The 21,751-nt window shown below is 37.8% G+C and overlaps 1 protein-coding gene across 8 annotated transcripts in view; it reads left to right on the top strand.

Moving 5' to 3' along the window:
* Positions 1-20,689, top strand: part of LOC148064090 (receptor-type tyrosine-protein phosphatase mu) — a 221,997-nt gene extending 201,308 nt beyond the window's left edge. For all 8 annotated transcript variants that reach the window (XM_087810893.1, XM_087810891.1, XM_087810892.1 and 5 more), the window contains 11 exons: positions 175-272; positions 3,927-4,043; positions 4,942-5,096; positions 5,159-5,294; positions 11,801-11,950; positions 13,229-13,402; positions 13,467-13,598; positions 17,274-17,399; positions 17,466-17,629; positions 17,692-17,827; positions 19,989-20,689. In XM_087810893.1, the coding sequence (XP_087667019.1) occupies positions 175-272; positions 3,927-4,043; positions 4,942-5,096; positions 5,159-5,294; positions 11,801-11,950; positions 13,229-13,402; positions 13,467-13,598; positions 17,274-17,399; positions 17,466-17,629; positions 17,692-17,827; positions 19,989-20,042 (1,442 nt within the window). In that variant the 3' untranslated portion in view covers positions 20,043-20,689. The remainder of the gene's footprint in view (positions 1-174; positions 273-3,926; positions 4,044-4,941; positions 5,097-5,158; positions 5,295-11,800; positions 11,951-13,228; positions 13,403-13,466; positions 13,599-17,273; positions 17,400-17,465; positions 17,630-17,691; positions 17,828-19,988) is intronic.
* Positions 20,690-21,751: the final 1,062 nt, after the last annotated feature.

Genomic DNA, 21,751 nt, shown 5'->3' with positions numbered 1-21,751 from the left:
ATTTTTAAAAATTTGGTGAAAGAAAAAAACATTGTAAAAGTCGGTCGTGTGTCCGATCCGGTCGTGGGCGGATCACGAAGGTACAGAAGCAGAATTCTTGGTTTCGTATCTCGTCTCCTGCCAGCTCTTCCTCCGCGTTGTGTTCATTTTTGTGTGTTTTTTTGTGTGTCTCAGGTCCCATGCAGGAGACGGTGTTCGACTTCTGGCGAATGGTGTGGCAGGAGAACACGGCGGCCATCGTCATGGTGACCAACCTGGTGGAAGTGGGTCGGGTGCGTATCGTCTTAAGTCTTTTGAACGGAGAAACTTGATGGATGGCCTTCATTACCCGCACCAGGGGTCCGAGGGCGACCGACCCGGCGTTTTCCATCCCAGCGCCGCCGTAATACTCGGGCCGACGCCTCGGAGCGAGGGGTGAAAAAAAACGCCGGGTCCCGATTGGACGCCGGGGTCGCGGCGACTGAGCGTGAAGGGAGAGCGATAATGTTCCGGATCCTGTTTCTTATCTCCTCAGTTTGTTCTAAACAAGTGGAAGGTCGCAGGCGTTTCTTCGGTGATTAGATCACGGGAATGGAACCTGTAACCACGTTAGCCAGGATTGTCCCTCGCGGGGCCCCGAACGTGGCGTGAAGAAATGTCCCTGTCAGCACTTTTGTGGCTCCAATGGAACGTCCACATGTGGCCCTCGGTCTTCAATGTAGCAGAGCTGATGAAGATTCATGGCTCATCTCTGGGCACCTCATTAGCTACAGTACCCCCCCAGTACCCCCCCTGCCTGGCCCCGCCCTCCACCTTCTCCACACCTGCTTAGCTGCAGTGGCGTCCTCAGAGGGGGGGGGGGGGGGGGGTCTGTTATATGATCCTTGTCCAATGGCGGCAGTTGGTGGCTCCGTAGAGGGGCCCCGTAAAAGTCGCCCCGGCGCGTCGCGGCGGCCCATCTGCTCGCCGAGCGCCGGGGAAGTCCTGGCAGGCGCTCAGACGCTCAGACGCCGCAGTGGAACGCGAGGGGGGGGCGGGGCTTGGTCACTTTGATGTTGTGGCGGCGGCGAGGTGTGCGTTTGAGACGACAAACGAGCTCGACAACATCTGCCTCGAGTGAACCTTTTTTTTTAATGTTTTCACGTCGGGGGCTAGAGGAGCGAGTGTCGTCACTACGATATATAGTGGTACTGCAGTAACAAGTATATATGTGTAGTATTGTCGAGTACTTGACTCTGGTGTTGTAGAATTTACAGACCACATGACTCTTGACAAGTCGTAACTGATTTCATTTGTTTTCAAACCACAATATGAACAAGCTTCAGCTTTAAAAGCTGCTGGAGTCACTGTATCCTCTCATCCTCAGTCATCGCAAATATCTTGTGTTTATCTTTATTGTTGTTTATTTATTGCAGAGGATGTAATGACTGCTGCCATCTAGCGGCCAGAAGTTTTATTGCAACACAAACAATTAGAAAAACGCATTAAACAACTGGATGTTAATTATAAATAAACAAAGTATATAAAGTACTGTTGAATATCTATAAAGTACTGTGTTGAAAAACAATGCAATATTTAAGTGTATCAATATTTTACTACACCACTACTTCATTAAGAACTCTAAATTTAGCAGCTGTATCCTCTCGTCCTCAGTCATCGCAGGATTAAATTGATCCTTAAGGGAGGATTGTTGCCATCTAGTGGCCGGATGTTTAATTGCGACACAAGGTTTTGAATATTTACATCTTTAATTAAAATAACAAATTGTTTTATTTAAAAGACACTTTATTGAAATATTACCAATTAAAAAACTATAGTCAATTTGATTTGAAAATCCCAACTATATATATAAATATATATTTGAATAATACTTCATGATACTCATGATTAAATATATATTTAGAATCGATACAGTACTGTCGAATACTGATACATAAAATATCGCAATATTAAAGCTTTATTTTTACACCCGTCGTCTTTAAAGTCGCGGAATATAACATTCCATTCATGCTTGGTTAGCTGGTGGAGTCAGGCATGCAGACTCTTAACACCGAAAAACCTCCCGAACTCTGATTTCCTCCCACAAACATGTCGTCGCTCAGGCAGGACGGAGGAAGGATCGCGGGAGAACGAGGAGGAACGTGAGGAGGGAGATCTGGTGACGCCGCCACTAATGATGTGGAATAATAAACCCTCCTGTGTTTCCAAACACATTTCCCAACAGAAATCTAAAACCCCCGCCAGGAAATATGACTTGTATTAGGTAGCCGGAGAAATCGGCGTCCCCCCTCCTCCTCCTCCTCCTCCTCCTCCTCCTCCTCCTCCTCCTCACCCCCGCTGTTCAATTAAAGCTGATACTCGAGGCTGCGATGGAGTCTGATCACAGTTTCTACTGCGATGAGCTCACGCCACTGAATCCAACAAACGCGATCTGTGGTCGTATTATCGCCGACTCAGCAGAGACGCCGTTCTGCGTGTGAAGAGTCTTCGGAATGTTGGTGGAATTTAACTATTTTAATGTATTGAAATGTTGCTGTTTTTTAAGATTTGGAATTTATTTAATAGCATAATTCACTAAATTCAAAGTAATTTAAAATATATATTTAAATTATTTTTAAAAATGAAGCAATAATTGGTAAATATTTCGTTTTTAAATGATATTCGAATTGTTTTTTTAATTGATCTCTGTTTACATATTCAACTATTAAATTATATTAAAATATAAATAAAACACATTTAAAGTAATTGAAATAGAGAAATGATACTACATACATAAAAAATACAAATATTTGATGGGGAAATTCAAGTATTTCAATGAAATATCAAAAGTTAGCGGAGGCTAGTTTATGCTAACTTTTGATTTTCAATATCAGATCAAAAGTTAGCAAAGGCTAGTTTATGCTAACTTTTGATATTACATTGAATATAAAAAGTTAGCAAAGGCTAGTTTATGCTAACTTTTGATATAACATTGAATATCAAAAGTTAGCGGAGGCTAGTTTATGCTAACTTTTGATTTTCAATATCAAATCAAAAGTTAGCGAAGGCTAGTTTATGCTAACTTTTGATATTACATTGAATATCAAAAGTTAGCAAAGGCTAGTTTATGCTAACTTTTGATATTACATTGAATATCAAAAGTTAGCGGAGGCTAGTTTATGCTAACTTTTGATTTTAAATATCAAATCAAAAGTTAGCGAAGGCTAGTTTATGCTAACTTTTGATTTTCAATGTCAAATCAAAAGTTAGCGGATGCTAGTATATGCTAACTTTTGATTTGACATTGAATATCAAAAGTTAGCGGAGGCTAGTTTATGCTAACTTTTGATTTTCAATGTCAAATCAAAAGTTAGCGAAGGCTAGTTTATGCTAACTTTTGATTTTCAATGTCAAATCAAAAGTTAGCGGATGCTAGTATATGCTAACTTTTGAGGCTAGTTTATGCTAACTTAACTACAAAAGCAAAAAAAGATTTACAGCCTCAAAGTGTGTTCATGACAAGGCGAAGTTAGTGATTCTCTACAAGTCGTTGGTTTCTGGCTACAAACGTGTTTTGAGTCGCATCTAAAAAATAGTTGCTGCAGGGTCTAAGGTTAGAGGAATGTCAAAATAGAAGTTCTGAGAGGCAACATATAGAAGTTGGGGAAATAGATTGATACTAAATGTATCAGTTTTATTCCAATAGTTCTTCTTAATAAGTTTTCTCAATTTCTTTTACAGTCTTTTTACTAGTTCTTGTACAATTCCGGCTGTGATTGGTTCGTCTTTAGCTATAAATGCTTTTGTGCGTCTAATTCGTGCGTAAACATTCAGAACTTTTTCAAAGTAACAGTCCTGTGTGAGACAGGAAGCGGAACTGTTTGACGATCAAACAAAACGCAATTATTTAAAGCAAGTTTCGTCGTCCAGTTTGTCGCGTCGCTCACTCTTCTTGTCGCCCCCTTCAGGTGAAGTGCTGCAAGTACTGGCCCGACGACACCGAGATCTACCGCGACGTCAAGGTGACGCTAATCGAGACCGAGCTGTTGTCGGAGTACGTGATCAGGACCTTCGCGGTGGAGAAGGTAAGCTAACTATTTATTGTTTCATGTTCAACGGTTTCAAATGTAGAAATGTTAAATACAGTCTAATTGAACACATGTGAAGTCATTAAAATAGAACAATAATACAACATATAAGGAGTAAAATACAAATATTTTAGGCCTATAGTAGAAGTATTTCTATTATTTAAGTAATGAAGAAATAATTGGTAGTAATATCAATGTTTTTATTTTATTCATATTGTATTTTATTCATTTTTGTTTAAGAGTATAATTAAACTGTTATGATGAGACATAAAATAATAAAATAATGTTAAATACAGTCAAATAAAACACATCTAAATTAATAAAAACACGATAAATAACACTACATATATGGAAAAAATTCTAACGCATTATGGGACAAGAAAGTATTTCTACCTAATTTAAATATGTTTTTAAATAATAAAGCAATAATTGTTTTTTATATTGAAAATATAATAAATTGATTTTTCTTTAAATGTCATTTTAGGGAATATATTTTATATTTAAAAAGATCAAATGATTAAACCTATAATGTAAATTAATTTTATATCCGTCATGTTTTTTTTACATTAAATTGCAAATATAAATATATCATTATTTTAAGTCTTGTTTTTTTCACAAATGTATCATCATTATTATTATTAATATTATTATTAAATAAAAGTAACTTTATTGGTGGTAATTTTGAGGTTTTAATTTAAAAAAAATTCTTTAAAGAAATGTGTTATTTTCATATTATATCTAACTTTTTAAAATATAAATTATGTTAATTGAAATAGTTTTTTTTTTCAAGTGTCAATTTCTTCTTCATCTTGTGATGATATATTTCCACAGTCGAACAAAGAGCATGTTTGAGTCTTGGGTTTGAATCCCCCGTCTGTTCCCGTCTCGTCCTCAGAGGGGCGCTCACGAGATCCGCGAGATCCGACAGTTCCACTTCACGGGCTGGCCCGACCACGGCGTCCCGTACCACTCCACGGGTCTGCTGGGCTTCATCCGGAGAGTCAAGTCCAAGACGCTGAGCAACGCCGGGCCCATGGTGGTCCACTGCAGGTGAGTGGAGGAGGAGACCATATCATTATGACCACCTGTGTCTGACGCTCGTGTGTGTGCAGCGCCGGCGCCGGACGGACCGGCTGCTTCATCGTCATCGACATCATGCTGGACATGGCGGAGCGAGAGGGCGTGGTGGACATCTACAACTGTGTGAGGGAGCTGAGGTCCAGGAGGGTCAACATGGTCCAGACCGAGGTATCGTCGCACTGGAGACACACACACAAAACACAAAAACATAAAATCTTCTCTTTTTTTTGTTTTGGAAGAATCAGTGTCAGCAGATTATTGAGAGGTTGTATTTGATTTTTTTTATATTTTTAAATAATAATTTCTATAGTGAATGGTCCAATTTACATATTTGTTCATAATAAAACTTAAACATTTTTAATTGTATTTTTTTTTAATATAATTTCTACATTGAAAGGTTGAATTTACACATCTGTTCATAATAAAACTTAAATTTAAATTTTTATTTTTTAATATTTTTTAAAGTTTCCCGATTGAATTGTTGAATTGAATAAGGTTTAAATATTTTTAAATAAAAAAATTATATTTATCGAATTGAAATATTCGTTCATAATAAAATTTTAATTTTAATTGTATTTTTTTTTTCATAATTTCTACATTGAAAGGTTTAATTAACATTTTTGTTCATAATAAAACTTTAATTTAAATGTATTTATTTACTTTCTATATTGAATGGTTGAATTTGATTTTTTTTTTTTACATTTTTGTTTATAAATAAAACTATTTAAATTCTAATAAAAAAAATTGTAATCATTTCTATATTGAAAAGTTGATTTATTTATATAAATAAAATATATAAAATATATTTACAACTTAATTACAAATATATAATATTCTCAAAATAAATGAGTTTAATGTTACACATAGAGTTTGATATTATAATTTCAAAAACTCAAAAATGTATTTTTTAAATCAAATAATTTTAAATTCTTAGCCTTTTGAATTCTGTATCAAAATAATGCTACAGTAGTGCCACCATTTTCATATTTAATTTAAAAGGTTAAAAATTAAAAAATATATTGAATTTAGAGCGTTTATTTTTGAATTATTGGAATGTGTCAATGATTTACTCATTATTTTTTAAATATGCAATTTTTTGTTAATTAATTTCTTTTCAGAAATGACACAAATTCAACCTTTCAGTGAAGAAATGATTCAAAAGTAGATTTTCTTCAACAATAAATCAATTCTCAACATTGAAGTTCAAATATTCCGACGTCACTCGTAAACGTCCGTATTCTATCATCAAACTGTTTTTATGGTTTGAAATGAATCTTGAGTGACAGCGTCGTCAATAATCCGCTCCTCCTCCGAGCCACAGTTAATGTCTCGCAATCTGTCGTCTCTGGTGAAAGATCTAAGAAAGTGTTGATGAAGATGCAGATCGGGAACTGGAGGAACATTAGCTCTTTTTTCTTTCATCGCAAATTACCTCCATCCGTCAAAAAGTGACAAGAAGAAGCCGTTTGGAAATGAAAAAAATCACCTGAAAAACACATTTTATTGCTTCACTTTAATTTTTGTGTAAACAGTGTTAAATGAAAAATGGTTAAAACCAAAGAAAATGAATGAAAATACAGAAAATGATACTGAAAAACGAAATAGTAAAATGACAAATACTATTATACTCTTATTAATACGGGGTCAGGTCGCGGGGTCAACACCAAGATGGTGTGAGTGATGTTGTGATGATGTGATGTTGTGATGTTGTGATGTTGTGATGTTGTGATGTTGTGATGTTGTGATGTTGTGATGTTGTGATGATGTGATGTTGTGATGTTGTGATGATGTGATGTTGTGATGTTGTGATGTTGTGATGTTGTGATGTTGTGATGTTGTGATGTTGTGATGATGTTGTGATGTTGTGATGTTGTGATGTTGTGATGTTGTGATGATGTGATGTTGTGATGTTGTGATGTTGTGATGTTGTGATGATGTGATGTTGTGATGATGTGATGTTGTGATGATGTTGTGATGTTGTGATGTTGTGATGTTGTGATGTTGTGATGATGTGATGTTGTGATGTTGTGATGTTGTGAGTGATGTTGTGATGTTGTGATGATGTGATGTTGTGATGTTGTGATGTTGTGAGTGATGTTGTGATGTTGTGATGATGTGATGTTGTGATGTTGTGATGTTGTGAGTGATGTTGTGATGTTGTGATGATGTGATGTTGTGAGTAATGTTGTGATGTTGTGATGTTGTGATGATGTGATGTTGTGATGTTGTGATGTTGTGATGATGTTGTGATGTTGTGATGTTGTGATGTTGTGATGTTGTGATGATGTGATGTTGTGATGTTGTGATGTTGTGATGATGTGATGTTGTGATGTTGTGATGTTGTGATGTTGTGATGATGTGATGTTGTGATGTTGTGATGTTGTGATGATGTTGTGATGTTGTGATGATGTGATGTTGTGATGTTGTGATGTTGTGATGTTGTGATGTTGTGATGATGTGATGTTGTGATGTTGTGATGTTGTGATGATGTGATGTTGTGATGTTGTGATGTTGTGATGATGTGATGTTGTGAGTGATGTTGTGATGTTGTGAGTGATGTTGTGATGTTGTGATGATGTGATGTTGTGATGTTGTGATGTTGTGAGTGATGTTGTGATGTTGTGATGTTGTGAGTGATGTTGTGATGTTGTGATGATGTGATGTTGTGATGTTGTGAGTGATGTTGTGATGTTGTGATGATGTGATGTTGTGATGTTGTGATGTTGTGAGTGATGTTGTGATGTTGTGATGTTGTGAGTGATGTTGTGATGTTGTGATGATGTGATGTTGTGATGTTGTGAGTGATGTTGTGATGTTGTGATTAATGTTGTGATGTTGTGAGTAATGTTGTGATGATGTGAGTGATGTTGTGAGTAATGTTGTGATGTTGTGATGTTGTGAGTAATGTTGTGATGCTGTGAGTAATGTTGTGATGTTGTGATGTTGTGAGTGATGTTGTGATGTTGTGATGTTGTGAGTGATGTTGTGATGTTGTGATGATGTGATGTTGTGATGTTGTGAGTGATGTTGTGATGTTGTGATTAATGTTGTGATGTTGTGAGTAATGTTGTGATGATGTGAGTGATGTTGTGAGTAATGTTGTGATGTTGTGATGTTGTGAGTAATGTTGTGATGATGTGAGTAATGTTGTGAGTGATGTGAGTAATGTTGTGATGTTGTGAGTAATGTTGTGATGTTGTGAGTGATGTGAGTAATGTTGTGATGTTGTGAGTAATGTTGTGATGTTGTGAGTAATGTTGTGATGTTGTGAGTGATGTGAGTGATGTTGTGATGTTGTGAGTAATGTAGTGATGTTGTGAGTAATGTCGTGATGTTGTGAGTGATGTTGTGATGTTGTGAGTGATGTTGTGATGTTATGAGTGATGTGAGTGATGTTGTGAGTAATGTTGTGATGTTGTGATGTTGTGAGTGATGTTGTGATGTTGTGATGTTGTGAGTAATGTAGTGATGTTGTGAGTAATGTCGTGATGTTGTGAGTGATGTTGTGATGTTGTGAGTGATGTTGTGATGTTATGAGTGATGTGAGTGATGTTGTGAGTAATGTTGTGATGTTGTGATGTTGTGAGTGATGTTGTGATGTTGTGATGATGTGAGTGATGTTGTGATGTTGTGAGTTGATGTTGTGATGTTGTGAGTAATGTTGTGAGTGATGTTGTGAGTGATGTTGTGATGTTGTGAGTAATTTTGTGAGTGATGTTGTGAGTGATGTTGTGATGTTGTGAGTGATGTTGTGAGTGATGTTGTGAGTAATGTTGTGAGTGATGTTGTGATGTTGTGAGTAATTTTGTGAGTGATGTTGTGAGTGATGTTGTGATGTTGTGAGTGATGTTGTGAGTGATGTTGTGATGTTGTGAGTAATGTTGTGATGTTGTGAGTGATGTTGTGAGTAATGTTGTAATGTTGTGATGTTGTGAGTGATATTGTGAGCGATGTTGTGATGTTGTGATGTTGTGAGTGATGTTGTGAGTAATGTTGTGAGTGATGTTGTGAGTGATGTTGTGATGTTGTGATGTTGTGATGTTGTGAGTGATGTTGTGAGTGATGTTGTGATGTTGTGAGTAATGTTGTGAGTGATGTTGTGAGTGATGTTGTGAGTAATGTTGTGAGTGATGTTGTGAGTGATGTTGTGATGTTGTGAGTAATGTTGTGAGTGATGTTGTGAGTGATGTTGTGATGTTGTGATGTTGTGATGTCGTGAGTAATTTTGTGAGTGATGTTGTGATGTTGTGAGTAATGTTGTGAGTGATGTTGTGATGTTGTGAGTGATGTTGTGATGTTGTGAGTAATGTTGTGAGTGATGTTGTGAGTAATGTTGTGATGTTGTGAGTGATGTTGTGAGCGATGTTGTGATGTTGTGATGTTGTCAGTGATGTTGTGAGTGATGTTGTGAGTAATGTTGTGATGTTGTGAGTGATGTTGTGAGCGATGTTGTGATGTTGTGATGTTGTCAGTGATGTTGTGAGTGATGTTGTGAGTAATGTTGTGATGTTGTGAGTGATGTTGTGAGCGATGTTGTGAGCGATGTTGTGATGATGTTGTGAGTATGTTGTGATGTTGTGATGATGTGAGTGATGTTGTGATGATGTTGTGATGATGTGAGTGATGTTGTGAGCGATGTTGTGATGATGTTGTGATGATGTTGTGAGTGATGTTGTGATGATGTTGTGATGATGTTGTGATGATGTTGTGAGTGATGTGATGATGTTGTGATGATGTTGTGATGATGTTGTGAGCGATGTTGTGATGATGTTGTGAGTGATGTTGTGAGTGATGTTGTGATGATGTTGTGATGATGTTGTGATGATGTTGTGATGATGTTGTGAGCGATGTTGTGATGATGTTGTGATGACGATGTTGTGATGATGTTGTGATGATGTTGTGAGCGATGTTGTGAGCGATGTTGTGATGACGATGTTGTGATGATGATGTTGTGATGACGTTGTGATGATGTTGTGAGCGATGTTGTGATGATGTTGTGATGATGTTGTGAGCGATGTTGTGCGAGCGAGCAGCAGCAGGTTGTCGAGCTCACTATTTGGCAGGCGCGGGCGCCATTAAAGGCAGCCGAGTGCATTAAGCTCTAATTAATGGCGGGAAAACGACTGAGTCGTCCTGAGCGTCGACCATCTGGACGTGTCACTGAACGCACCGTTTCACCGCGACTCCCTCTACATCACGGGCGTCGCCGGGCTTGAAACCGTCGCCTCGCCGCCCTCGCCTCCGCTGACCTTCAGAGAGTCGCTGGCGGACGTTGATCTGACCGGCGGAAACTGAGTGTCCACGACCTTTTGAACTCCACGAGCGGGTCACATGACTGATCTCACGTGCCTCTGCGAGAATCAGTGACCAGGAAGTGTTTCGGCTCTAAATGTCACTTCAGAGTCGATTTGCGTCAAAAAAAGCCGTCGCCGTGTGAACCGCCTGAGTGACAGCTGCGAGGAAGAGGACGACGTGCGGCGAGAGATTTTTTTTTTTTTAAGAGATAAACTGCAGATTCACAATCAGAGGAGATGTCACTCATTAGATTAACCCATGAGTCAAATGAGTCACTGGACGTGATGAACGGTTTCATCAGAGATTCTTGTCACAGGACGGAGAAAGAGCTGAGCCAGAAGACAAAGTTTTAAATATGATCTATAGAAAGAGAAAACAAGTTTGAACCTAAAGTTAAAGACATTTTGTAACTTAATTTAAACTATAGAAATATGTATTAAAGTAAAAATGTTATTTATATGTATTTCCTGAGTTTAAATAAAATATATTGAATTTTATTAACAATTCTCAGTGTCAATATTGTGTCAGGAAAATCAAACTAAAATACATAATTAAAGAAATAAAATAAATCTATTTTATAAGATTGTAGCGCAGAAAAAAACATTACTTTAAATGCAATTCATAACAAAATAAACTTAACATGATATATACAATTTTTGATAAATATTTGTGTCAATTTCTGTTAGAATATTAAGTGTTTAACATAAAAAAAAAGGTTTCAATGTCACATCCTAAAAACCGAAAAATATTTCAGAAGTAAGATACAAATACAAATATACGTTCAAAATATGAATCTATAACCTATATTTAAATTAAATGTTTTTTGTATTTGTATGAATTAATTATTATACAATTCAAAAAGATAATCTGTCTTTGAAATTGAACTAAGAGAAATAAATAATAAATAATATTAAAAATAAATAGCAGAAGTCTTGGGTCATATTTATTAACATTTAAGAAAAAAAGGAATAATAACAAATATAAAGTTAAAATAACTGGTTGTGTCAGAAACAAACCTAAACCTACACTAATAAACATAAAGAGTTACATCACGAGCCTCAGGCTCCCGGCGTTCCTCGCGATTACTCAAATGTCAGGGAATTAATTTCCGTCCCGGAACAAACGCACCTACACGGCACAACCATCCCGTGACCTTTGAGCTCAGAACCAGCCAAAATATTTGTCACAGAAACAGCCGCGGGGCGAAGCCATCATGCGAAGGTCACCGACTTCTTCCAGCTAGATTTGAGGGAATACCGGGGTCACGGCGGTGGGAAGAGGATGATGGGGGGGGGGGATGTATTTCCTGCAAATGTCGGATGCGATGAGCGTCAGCGGCTCGACGGACCCCCACAGTGAGGACGATGCTGTCGTTGCAGGAGCAGTACGTCTTCATCCACGACGCCATCCTGGAGGCGTGTCTGTGCGGCGACACCACCATCCCCGCCAGCCAGTTCCGCTCCGTCTACTACGACATGAACCGGCCCGACCCGCAGACCAACTCCAGCCCCATCAAGGAGGAGTTCAGGGTACGGACCCGCTGGGGGGGGGCTTCTTGTTCTGTGTGGATGAGAGAAGCTAAGTTAGCGTAGCTCAGGTGCATCGTGTCATGGTCCGGTACTTTAGAACAGAACCACGGCCAGAGATGCAAAAAAGATAAAAGATAAAAGTTTTTAGATTTAACAAGCTTTTTAGTCCAATAAATATGACACAAAGTAAACGTTTGCTAATGCTAATGCTAATTCTTCATACTAGAAACGTTTTATCCTGGATTTCTTCATTTTTTTGGATGATTTATTTAATTTTGGAGGGAGATAATTGTCAATATTAAATAAAACTATTGATGAAATGTTTTTTGAATCATCAGACCAAAGTATAATCTAATCAATAAAACCCAGAAAATACATTTTAATTCTTATTGTTTCATTGTCGTTTAAAAACATGTTTAATTATCCAAGAATAATTAAAACGTACTAATCGTTTTTCAAGTAATTTTGAAATCACTTCTACCAATGATTGTTATTAATGCTAATGTTATATTTGCTAAGCATGCTAATGCTAAATCTAATGCTAATCTTTATACTAGAAACGTTTCATGCTGAAATTTTTTTGAAGACATATTGTCATTTGAAGGGAGATCATTTTTCTTTTTTTTTTTGCTTGTAGTATTTTTGAATCCTCAGACCAAAATATAATCTAATCAATAAAACACAGAAAGGATTTTTTTTAATTCTAGCTAAAAATGATATTAAATTAACTCAAAATAGGTATTTGTTAGTGACTGTAAGTTGGTAAATATTCACATTCAGAGTCAGAACAATTTCTGTAAAAAATATATTTATACTAATATTTTTTGTAATTAGAAAGTCATTTTGAAATCTCTGTTAGCATTGATTAGCACTGATGCTAATGTTATGTTTCTGATGGTGAAAACTTTAATTGTGTAAATATATTTCAAAGTTAATGTTCAAAGATAAGGAAGGAGATAATGGAGATAATGCCTGAATTTAACTTAAACTTTTTTTAAACTTTAAAAAATAGATATGTTTACAAGTGGAGTGATTATAGAATACAAGTTAGCATCGAAGCTAATAGTATTTGGCTACTTCACTGTTGCTACATTTTGCTTTTTTTTGATAAAAAATGTAATTAAAGTGTGTTGTTTTTCATCAATTTCAGTAAAAGTAAATGTTAAAAAAAGAAGGTTCCAACTGAGTATTTACTACTAATTATTGACGCGTGATCGGTCACGCTCGGCTCCTGCTGCAACATGACAAGATAGTAAGTCTGACCTCTGACCCCGACAGACTCTGAACATGGTGACCCCGACCCTGAGGGTGGAGGACTGCAGCATCGCTCTGCTGCCGCGGAACCACGAGAAGAACCGCTGCATGGACGTCCTTCCTCCCGACCGCTGCCTGCCCTTCCTCATCACCATCGACGGCGAGAGCTCCAACTACATCAACGCGGCGCTCATGGATGTAAGAACGCGAACGCCGTCCTCCGTCTACCTTTGACCCTCACCAGCTTCCCTCCTTCCTGCAGAGCTACAAGCAGCCGTCCGCCTTCATCGTCACCCAACACCCGCTGCCCAACACGGTGAAGGACTTCTGGAGGCTGGTGCTGGACTACCACGTCACCTCCGTCGTCATGCTCAACGACGTGGACCCGGCTCAGGTGGGTGTCGTTCAAGGTCACTCCACATGTTTTGGGAAATCAAGAGAAAAAGGACGAGGATGACGATCGGCGATGATGCTTCCAGAGTTAGTGGGACGAATGGAATTCAAAAGATTCTGAGCTAAACAAACAAATTGAAATCAGGAAACAGTTGTCGTGACTGAAACACAACAGACTTCAGATCATTAACCCATGAGTTAAGACTGTCATCTGACTCACTGTTGTTGGTTTATAAGTAGAAGGATTCATTTGATTTTCACTTATGATGATCACCATCAGGGGGCGCCAACTGAAAGAGTAGAAATTGTCTAGATGGATGGATGGATGGATGGATGGATGGATGGATGGATGGATGGATGGATGGATGGATGGATGGATGGATGGTGGTTGGTTGGATGGTGGATGGATGGATGGATGGATGGATGGATGGATGGATGGATGGATGGATGGATGGATGGATGGATGGATGGATGGATGGATGGATGGATGGATGGATGGATGGATGGATGGATGGATGGATGGATGGTGGATGGATGGATGGTGGATGGATAGATGGATGGATGGATGGTGGTTGGTTGGATGGTGGATGGATGGATGGATGGATGGATGGATGGATGGATGGATGGATGGATGGATGGATGGATGGATGGATGGATGGATGGATGGATGGATGAATGTTGGTCGGATGGATGGATGGATGGATGGATGGATGGATGGATGGATGGATGGATGGATGGATGGTTGGATGGATGGATGGATGGATGGATGGATGGATGGATGGATGGATGGATGGATGGATGGATGGATGGATGGATGGATGGATGGTGGTTGGTTGGATGGTGGATGGATGGATGGATGGATGGATGAATGTTGGTCGGATGGATGGATGGATGGATGGATGGATGGATGGATGGATGGATGGATGGATGGATGGTTGGATGGATGGATGGATGGATGGATGGATGGATGGATGGATGGATGGATGGATGGATGGATGGATGGATGGATGGATGGATGGATGGATGGATGGATGGATGGTTGGATGGATGGATGGATGGATGGATGGATGGATGGATGGATGGATGGATGGATGGATGGATGGATGGATGGATGGACTGACAAATGAATGGACGGATAAAAAAGTATCTCAAACTCAACCGTAAATGAATCGAACAGAGATTATGAGTGAATCCACTTGATTGTTTTAAATGGACGTAACTCACTCCAGCTGTTGACCAGGTTTAATCATCATTAGAGTTCGAATCATAAGAAGGATCCAGGGGGACTGGAGTGACTCGTTGAGCCGAGTCGGTGACTCAGAAAGTGAGAGTTCTAATGAGGGAGCGTCAAGGTGTGGAGACCAGGCTGGACCGAGGTCCGGAGAAAAAGAATGTATTTCCAGAGGATGAAAGGAGGACGAGCAGCTGCAGAGACACGTCTGTGGAGGAAGCTTCACATTCTCAGCCCGAGGCTCTGTCATGATGCCCGCGATGAAGCTCCTCTCCCGGTCCTACCCCCCCGCCCGTCCCCCCGGTGACTGCCTGGATAGACCCTTTCATCGGGTATTCTCAGTGAAGGTGGAGGAGGAAGTGGAGCTTCCATCACTTTATTTTTGCATCTTGACAGACTGGGCGAGTGTGTGCGCTGCACTGCTGGTGTGTTTACATTCCTCTGCAGGACCCGTGTTTGCTCGGGCGACGCTCTGAGCTCGTTTGTTCTGGCCTGACAGTCTTGCGGGGTTTGGAACCTTCCACCTGTCTTCTGGCTGGAAGGGAGGAAAGTAGAGCTAATAAGATGAGACGCTCGCAGCTCTGTGATGACGACAGGGCGCCGGGGGCGCGACTGCTCATCCGCTAGCAAGGCTAGCGGAGTGGTTTAGCGCTAAAGCTAAATATGTTGTTGCTAATGCTAGTGTTTCCCTGTCAAAAGTGACTCGAATCCACTGTTTTATTTACATAATGACTCATGAAACATTTTAAATGTATGCTAGCAATGATTAGCTGTGATGTTAACGATATTTATGCTGACTTTTTTTTATGGTAAAATCAGTTACTTTTTTTGCATAGCTAGCAGAGTTATTTAGAACTTAAGCTAATTATTTTGTTGCCAATGCTAGTGTTTCCCCATCGAACATTAATGTGACTCGAATCCACTTATTTATTTACATCATGACGTAGCATATTTTAAATATATGCTAGCGATGATTACCTCTGAATCTAACGTCATTCATGCAAACTTGTTTTTCATGGTTGAACCAGTTACTTTTTTGCTAAGCTAACAGAGATATTCAGCACTTAAGCTAATCATATTATTTTCACATTTATAAGACTAAAATTCACATTTGTTTTCTTCATGACACATTTAACAGAAAAATGCATTTTTTAAAAATATATGCTACTGTTGATTAGCACTGATTCTAACGTGATTTTCGGCCACTTGGTAAAATCATATTCTGTTAAGACAACTAGCATAGAAAGGTTTGACCTGGACCAGTCATTTAGTGCTAAAACTAATTATAGTTTTGCTAATGCTAGTGTTTTCACATCAACCATTTTTTTTACACAAATCAACTTATTTATTTAAATCAGCACATGTTAAACAGAAACTTGTGAAAAATAAATGTTTTAGCCAGGCTAGCAATGATTAGCACTTATGCTAACGTTATTCCTCCTAACTTGTTATGGCCCTAGACTGTGGTTTTTTAGCGCTAAAGCTAATTGTATTTTTGTTCATTCTTAACTTTATTTTTTTTATTACAGCAGAGTTTCAATGTTATTTTTGAATTCATGCTTTTGATTTGAAATTCAAACTTAGCAACGATTAGCACTGATGCTAACATTATTTTGGTTAATTTAAGTGTTTCCCCATCAACCATATTTGTGACTCGTCGTATAATTTTACACATATTAATTTTTACCTCATGACAAATGAAACAGAAACATGCTAAATGTTTTATCAAGGCTAGCACTGATGCTAATGTTACTTTTGCTAACATGTTTTTTCATGGTCAATTGCTGTTAGCAAAGCTAGCGGAGCCAAACGTTATCTAGCGCTAAAGCTAATCTAAATATTTTTGCTCAAGCTAGCGTTTTACTACGACTCACGTCCACTTTTACACATATTTATTTAACAAAGACATGGTTTTAAATAAATGCTAACTTTTTGATAGTTTTTTCTTTTTTGATTGTTTTTAACCTGTAAAATATTTTTCACTACAAAAGTACTTGACTGATATAGTAAATCTAAACAAAGCAATGATTAGCACTGATGCTAACATTATCTTTGCTAACTTGTTTGTGACTTTAAAAACAAATTAATAGTAAAAAATATATTTAAAAGTTTATTTTACCAGCATTAGACTGAAGTAAGTGAAAAACAACAAGTGTATTTTTTTTCTTTATTGAAATTAAAACCAATGTTTACGAGTGTTAGCATGGACGCTAATGCGATTTAGCTATCGTCACTATTGGAACCACTTTTATTTCTTTAATAGAATCTTTACTTAAAATGTGTTTTTCTTCGTCTTCCGTTTGTTTTTAAGTCTTTCTAATCTTCTAATCTAATATTTAAAGGAATCATTAAACGAGTCGTCATTTATTTGTGATCGAAGATGAATCCTCAGATTCTCCAACAGCCTTGAAAGACCTTCTCAAGTTTCTTCTTCTGCTCCCGCAGTTGTGTCCGCAGTACTGGCCCGAGAACGGCGTCCACCGACACGGACCCATCCAGGTGGAGTTTGTGTCCGCGGACCTGGAGGAAGACATCATCAGCAGAATATTCCGGATCTACAACGCGGCGCGGGTACGAACGCCTCCATGTTTTTGTGGTTTTAGTTTAAGAATATCTAACCGGTGTCGTTCCCCGCAGCCTCAGGACGGGTACCGGATGGTCCAGCAGTTCCAGTTCCTGGGCTGGCCCATGTACCGGGACACGCCCATGTCCAAGCGCTCCTTCCTCAAGCTGATCCGGCAGGTGGACAAGTGGCAGGACGAGTACGACGGAGGCGAAGGACGCACCGTCGTCCACTGCCTGTGAGTCGCGGCAGCGCCCTCTGGCGGCGGCGGGAAGCCTGACGTGTGGCGTGTGCTTTCAGGAACGGAGGCGGACGCAGCGGAACCTTCTGCGCCATCAGCATCGTGTGCGAGATGTTGCAGCATCAGAGATCCGTGGACGTCTTCCACGCCGTCAAGACCCTGAGGAACAACAAGCCCAACATGGTGGACCTGCTGGTGAGTGACGGGTTCAAGGGGTCAACAGGTCACGCTCAGATTTTATAGATCATTTTTATTTATCAATTATCTTTGATGTATCTTAGTTATGTTGTTTTAGGTTTGCATAAGAATTACTTCAAATTATCTTTTAATTATTTTGACGAGTAAAAAGCGGAGAAGCTTTTATAAATATGTGGTAATGGTGGCATCTGCTGGTCGAATGCGGTACTGCAGCGTTGTACGACGAGGCAATTCATGAAAGAAACGATTATTGTATCGTGACGTGAATTATCATTTATTCACTAAAAATAAAATCCCATATATTTAAAGAATATTTAATTTTATTTGTTTTTCAAGACTTTATTGTGAGTTATATGTTTATATTTGTTTTAGTAAAGTCACATTTTAAGTTAATTTGATGCATCTTTGTATTACTATGCAATATTTTTATATATTTTATCTTCAATTTAATTTCTAAAATATGAATTGTTCACTAATATGGTCAATCTTTTCTCTAAATAAGATGACGCCGTTGTTACATATTGTTGATAAGAACATGTAAAATCTCAAAAATGGCACATATTTAATGAAAGTGTTTTTTATTTAAAAAAATAAAATAAAGATAATTTATAATTAAATTCTTGAATTATCAATGTTTGTACCTCAAAGGTTTTAGAGAAAATAATTTTGTGATGTGAATATTTTAAATAATCTTATGAAGCTTAGTTTTTTATAGCATTTTTTTTGCTTTTTAAAATACTTTTTTAATATTACCCATTTATTGTCTTCCATAATTATTTGGACTTCTTTATGTGTTTTAATCATTTATATTATTTTTTTTATTTTTTATCTTAAGCTCATTTAACTTATTTTTAATATTTGGTTGTTTTTTTTAAAACTAAAAACGTTTTTAGCTTAAGCTCATTTGACTTTTGCTAACGGAAGCTAACTACGTTAGCCTAGCCACGAAACACTTCGCTCTTCCATTGACTATAGTCTTAAACTTAGCCTGAAGCTACATCTTCCATTAATTATAGTCTTAAACTTAGCATGAAGCTACATCTTCCATTAACTATAGTCTTAAACTTAGCATGAAGCTACATCTTCCATTAACTATAGTCTTAAACTTAGCATGAAGCTACATCTTCCATTAATTATAGTCTTGAACTTAGCATGAGGCTACATCTTCCATTAACTATAGTCTTAAACTTAACATGAAGCTACATCTTCCATTAACTTTAGTCTTAAACTTAGCATGAAGCTACATCTTCCATTAATTATAGTCTTAAACTTAGCATGAAGCTACATCTTCCATTAACTATAGTCTTAAACTTAGCATGAAGCTACATCTTCCATTAACTATAGTCTTAAACTTAGCATGAAGCTACATCTTCCATTAATTATAGTCTTGAACTTAGCATGAGGCTACATCTTCCATTAACTATAGTCTTAAACTTAACATGAAGCTACATCTTCCATTAACTTTAGTCTTAAACTTAGCATGAAGCTACATCTTCCATTAACTTTAGTCTTAAACTTAGCATGAAGCTATATCTTCCATTAACTATAGTCTTAAACTTAACATGAAGCTACATCTTCCATTAACTTTAGTCTTAAACTTAGCATGAAGCTACATCTTCCATTAACTTTAGTCTTAAACTTAGCATGAAGCTACATCCTTTTTCTATAGTCTTAAACTCTTCATGTTAGCATGAAGCTACATCTGGTCTACAGCAGCACACTTCTGTTAGCTTCTGTAATCGTAGCATTTGTCTTGAAGCTAACCTGCCCCGACACTGTGCCCTGAGGTACACCACCAACCTTCTGACCCCCATCACAAGCTCAAAACGCCGCACCACAGGAGACAGAGCTTTTGCCATTTCTGCCCTAACCCTCTGGAACTCCCTCCCCCGAAAACATCCGAAACTCAGACTCCATAAACTCATTCAAAAGCCAACTCAAAACTCACCTCTTCAAGAAAGCATACGACCCCTGACTCCACCCATACCATACCTGACTCTATTTTGAATTTGTTTTCGTGTTTTTTCTTTTCTTTTATGTATATTCTATGCAATGTAAAGCGTCTTTGAGTGACCTCCAAAAAAGCGCTATATAAAACCTATTAATTATTATTATTATTATTACACCTCCTGACCCGCTTGTTCCTCTCCTCCTCCAGGACCAGTACAAGTTCTGTTACGAAGTGGCGCTGGAGTACCTGAACTCTGGCTAACCTCGGAGTCCACTTCAGAGACTTTCAAACTTTTGGGACAGAAAAAAAAAGACATTTGTGAAATGTCCTCGTGCCGGACCCTCCGGACCCTCCGGACCCGCCCCCCCCTCGACCAGCTCCTCTCCTACTTTCCGCGGCCGGGTCGGGTCAGGCGGCGACCGCGAGGTGTTTCTGAAGGACGTCTGCAGGAGGACTTTGGATCCTGATCGCGGCTCCTCGCCTCAGTTCTGGATCTTCTTCTTGTCTCGGCCGCTCGTCGTCTTGTACTTGTTGCTTCGGACCACGAGTGAAGTTTTTCCGTGGAATGACGTGTAAATATCTAAAGTGTAACGTTTCATTTTCTCCTCCTGAGTTTGGCTCATGATTTGAAGTCGTAGGAAATCTCTGCGACCTTTGAACTGCGACGTGACTGAAGGCGACTCACCCCAAAGCTTTGTTTGCACTTCCATCGGATTCTTCTTTCGTTTGTGCATATTGTACAGATTATTGCGTGGATTATTTATTCATGGTATCGACTTTTTGTGACTCGCAATAAGTGACAATCATATGTTGTATAGTTTTGTTTTGTTTTTGTTTCTGAGCATCATGTATGACGGATTAGTTTCAATGTAAAAAGAAAAACAGATATAAATGTATCTACAACCTGAGCGTGTCTGAAAGATTTCTGATGGTTTGGAGGCACCTGCTGGAGAAAAGAGGAACTACATCATCTACACCAAAGGAATCCAAATATATATTTTTAAACTATATTAACAACAATTTCAAGGATTTTATTAAAAATATAAATTTGCTTTTGTAGCATTTGAATAACAAATAGTATGAATATTAAATCCTAAAATAATTATAATAATAATTCGAGATAATAAATTATTTGGCGATATAATAAGAATACAATAATAATACATTCCCAGGATAAAATGTTGAATATTATCATAGATAGATTCATAGATGCTTTTATTCTTCCCTCTTTTAAATATAATAATAATTATTATTTATTTATTTGTTTTCCTGTGGTTATTTAGAACAGATTCGGACACAAAAAATGTGACTTTTACTATCTGTGTTTTCTTTTCAACTGTAGCCTTGTGCTAAATGTTATTATTATAGTGAAACCATGTTATATTTAATTTAAAATGATATACATTTAAAAATATATATATTGAATTTAGAAAAAATTAATTGGGTTCATAATTTAATATTAAACTCTTGGTGTAAATAAATATATATTTATTTTGAAATTAAATAATTGACAGGAAGACACAATTCAAAATTCAACCTTGGAATATATACACACATCTTGATTTAAATTATTATTTTTAAATAATTAAATGCTTAATAAACAATGTTTAAAATATTAAATGTAAAATTAGTCCATATAATATTGATATATTTCCGTATAATCATGAAATAATTTCACCAAACACCTCCTGAAATGGTGTAGTACACATGTGAGGCCTGCGAGTGTCGCTGTGGCGCTTGAAATTATTTTTTAAAAAGGTAGAAAAAAGGAGGAAGAAAACGAGAGTTTTTTTGATGAATGAATCAAAGTGAAGCTGAAGTGTTTGGTGACGTCAGATGAGCCACGAAGAAGTTCGTCGACCTCGGAGCCACAGGTGAGTTTGGATATAAACATTGTGACATAAATATTATGACATAAATATTATGACATAAACATTATGACGGGGGGGGGGGGGTGGCATTTGTTTACC

The sequence above is a fragment of the Callionymus lyra genome, chromosome 16, assembly GCF_982586985.1.
Source record: "Callionymus lyra chromosome 16, fCalLyr1.hap1.1, whole genome shotgun sequence".
Lineage (NCBI taxonomy): Eukaryota > Metazoa > Chordata > Actinopteri > Syngnathiformes > Callionymidae > Callionymus > Callionymus lyra.
This window is presented reverse-complemented; position numbering and strand designations above follow the sequence as displayed.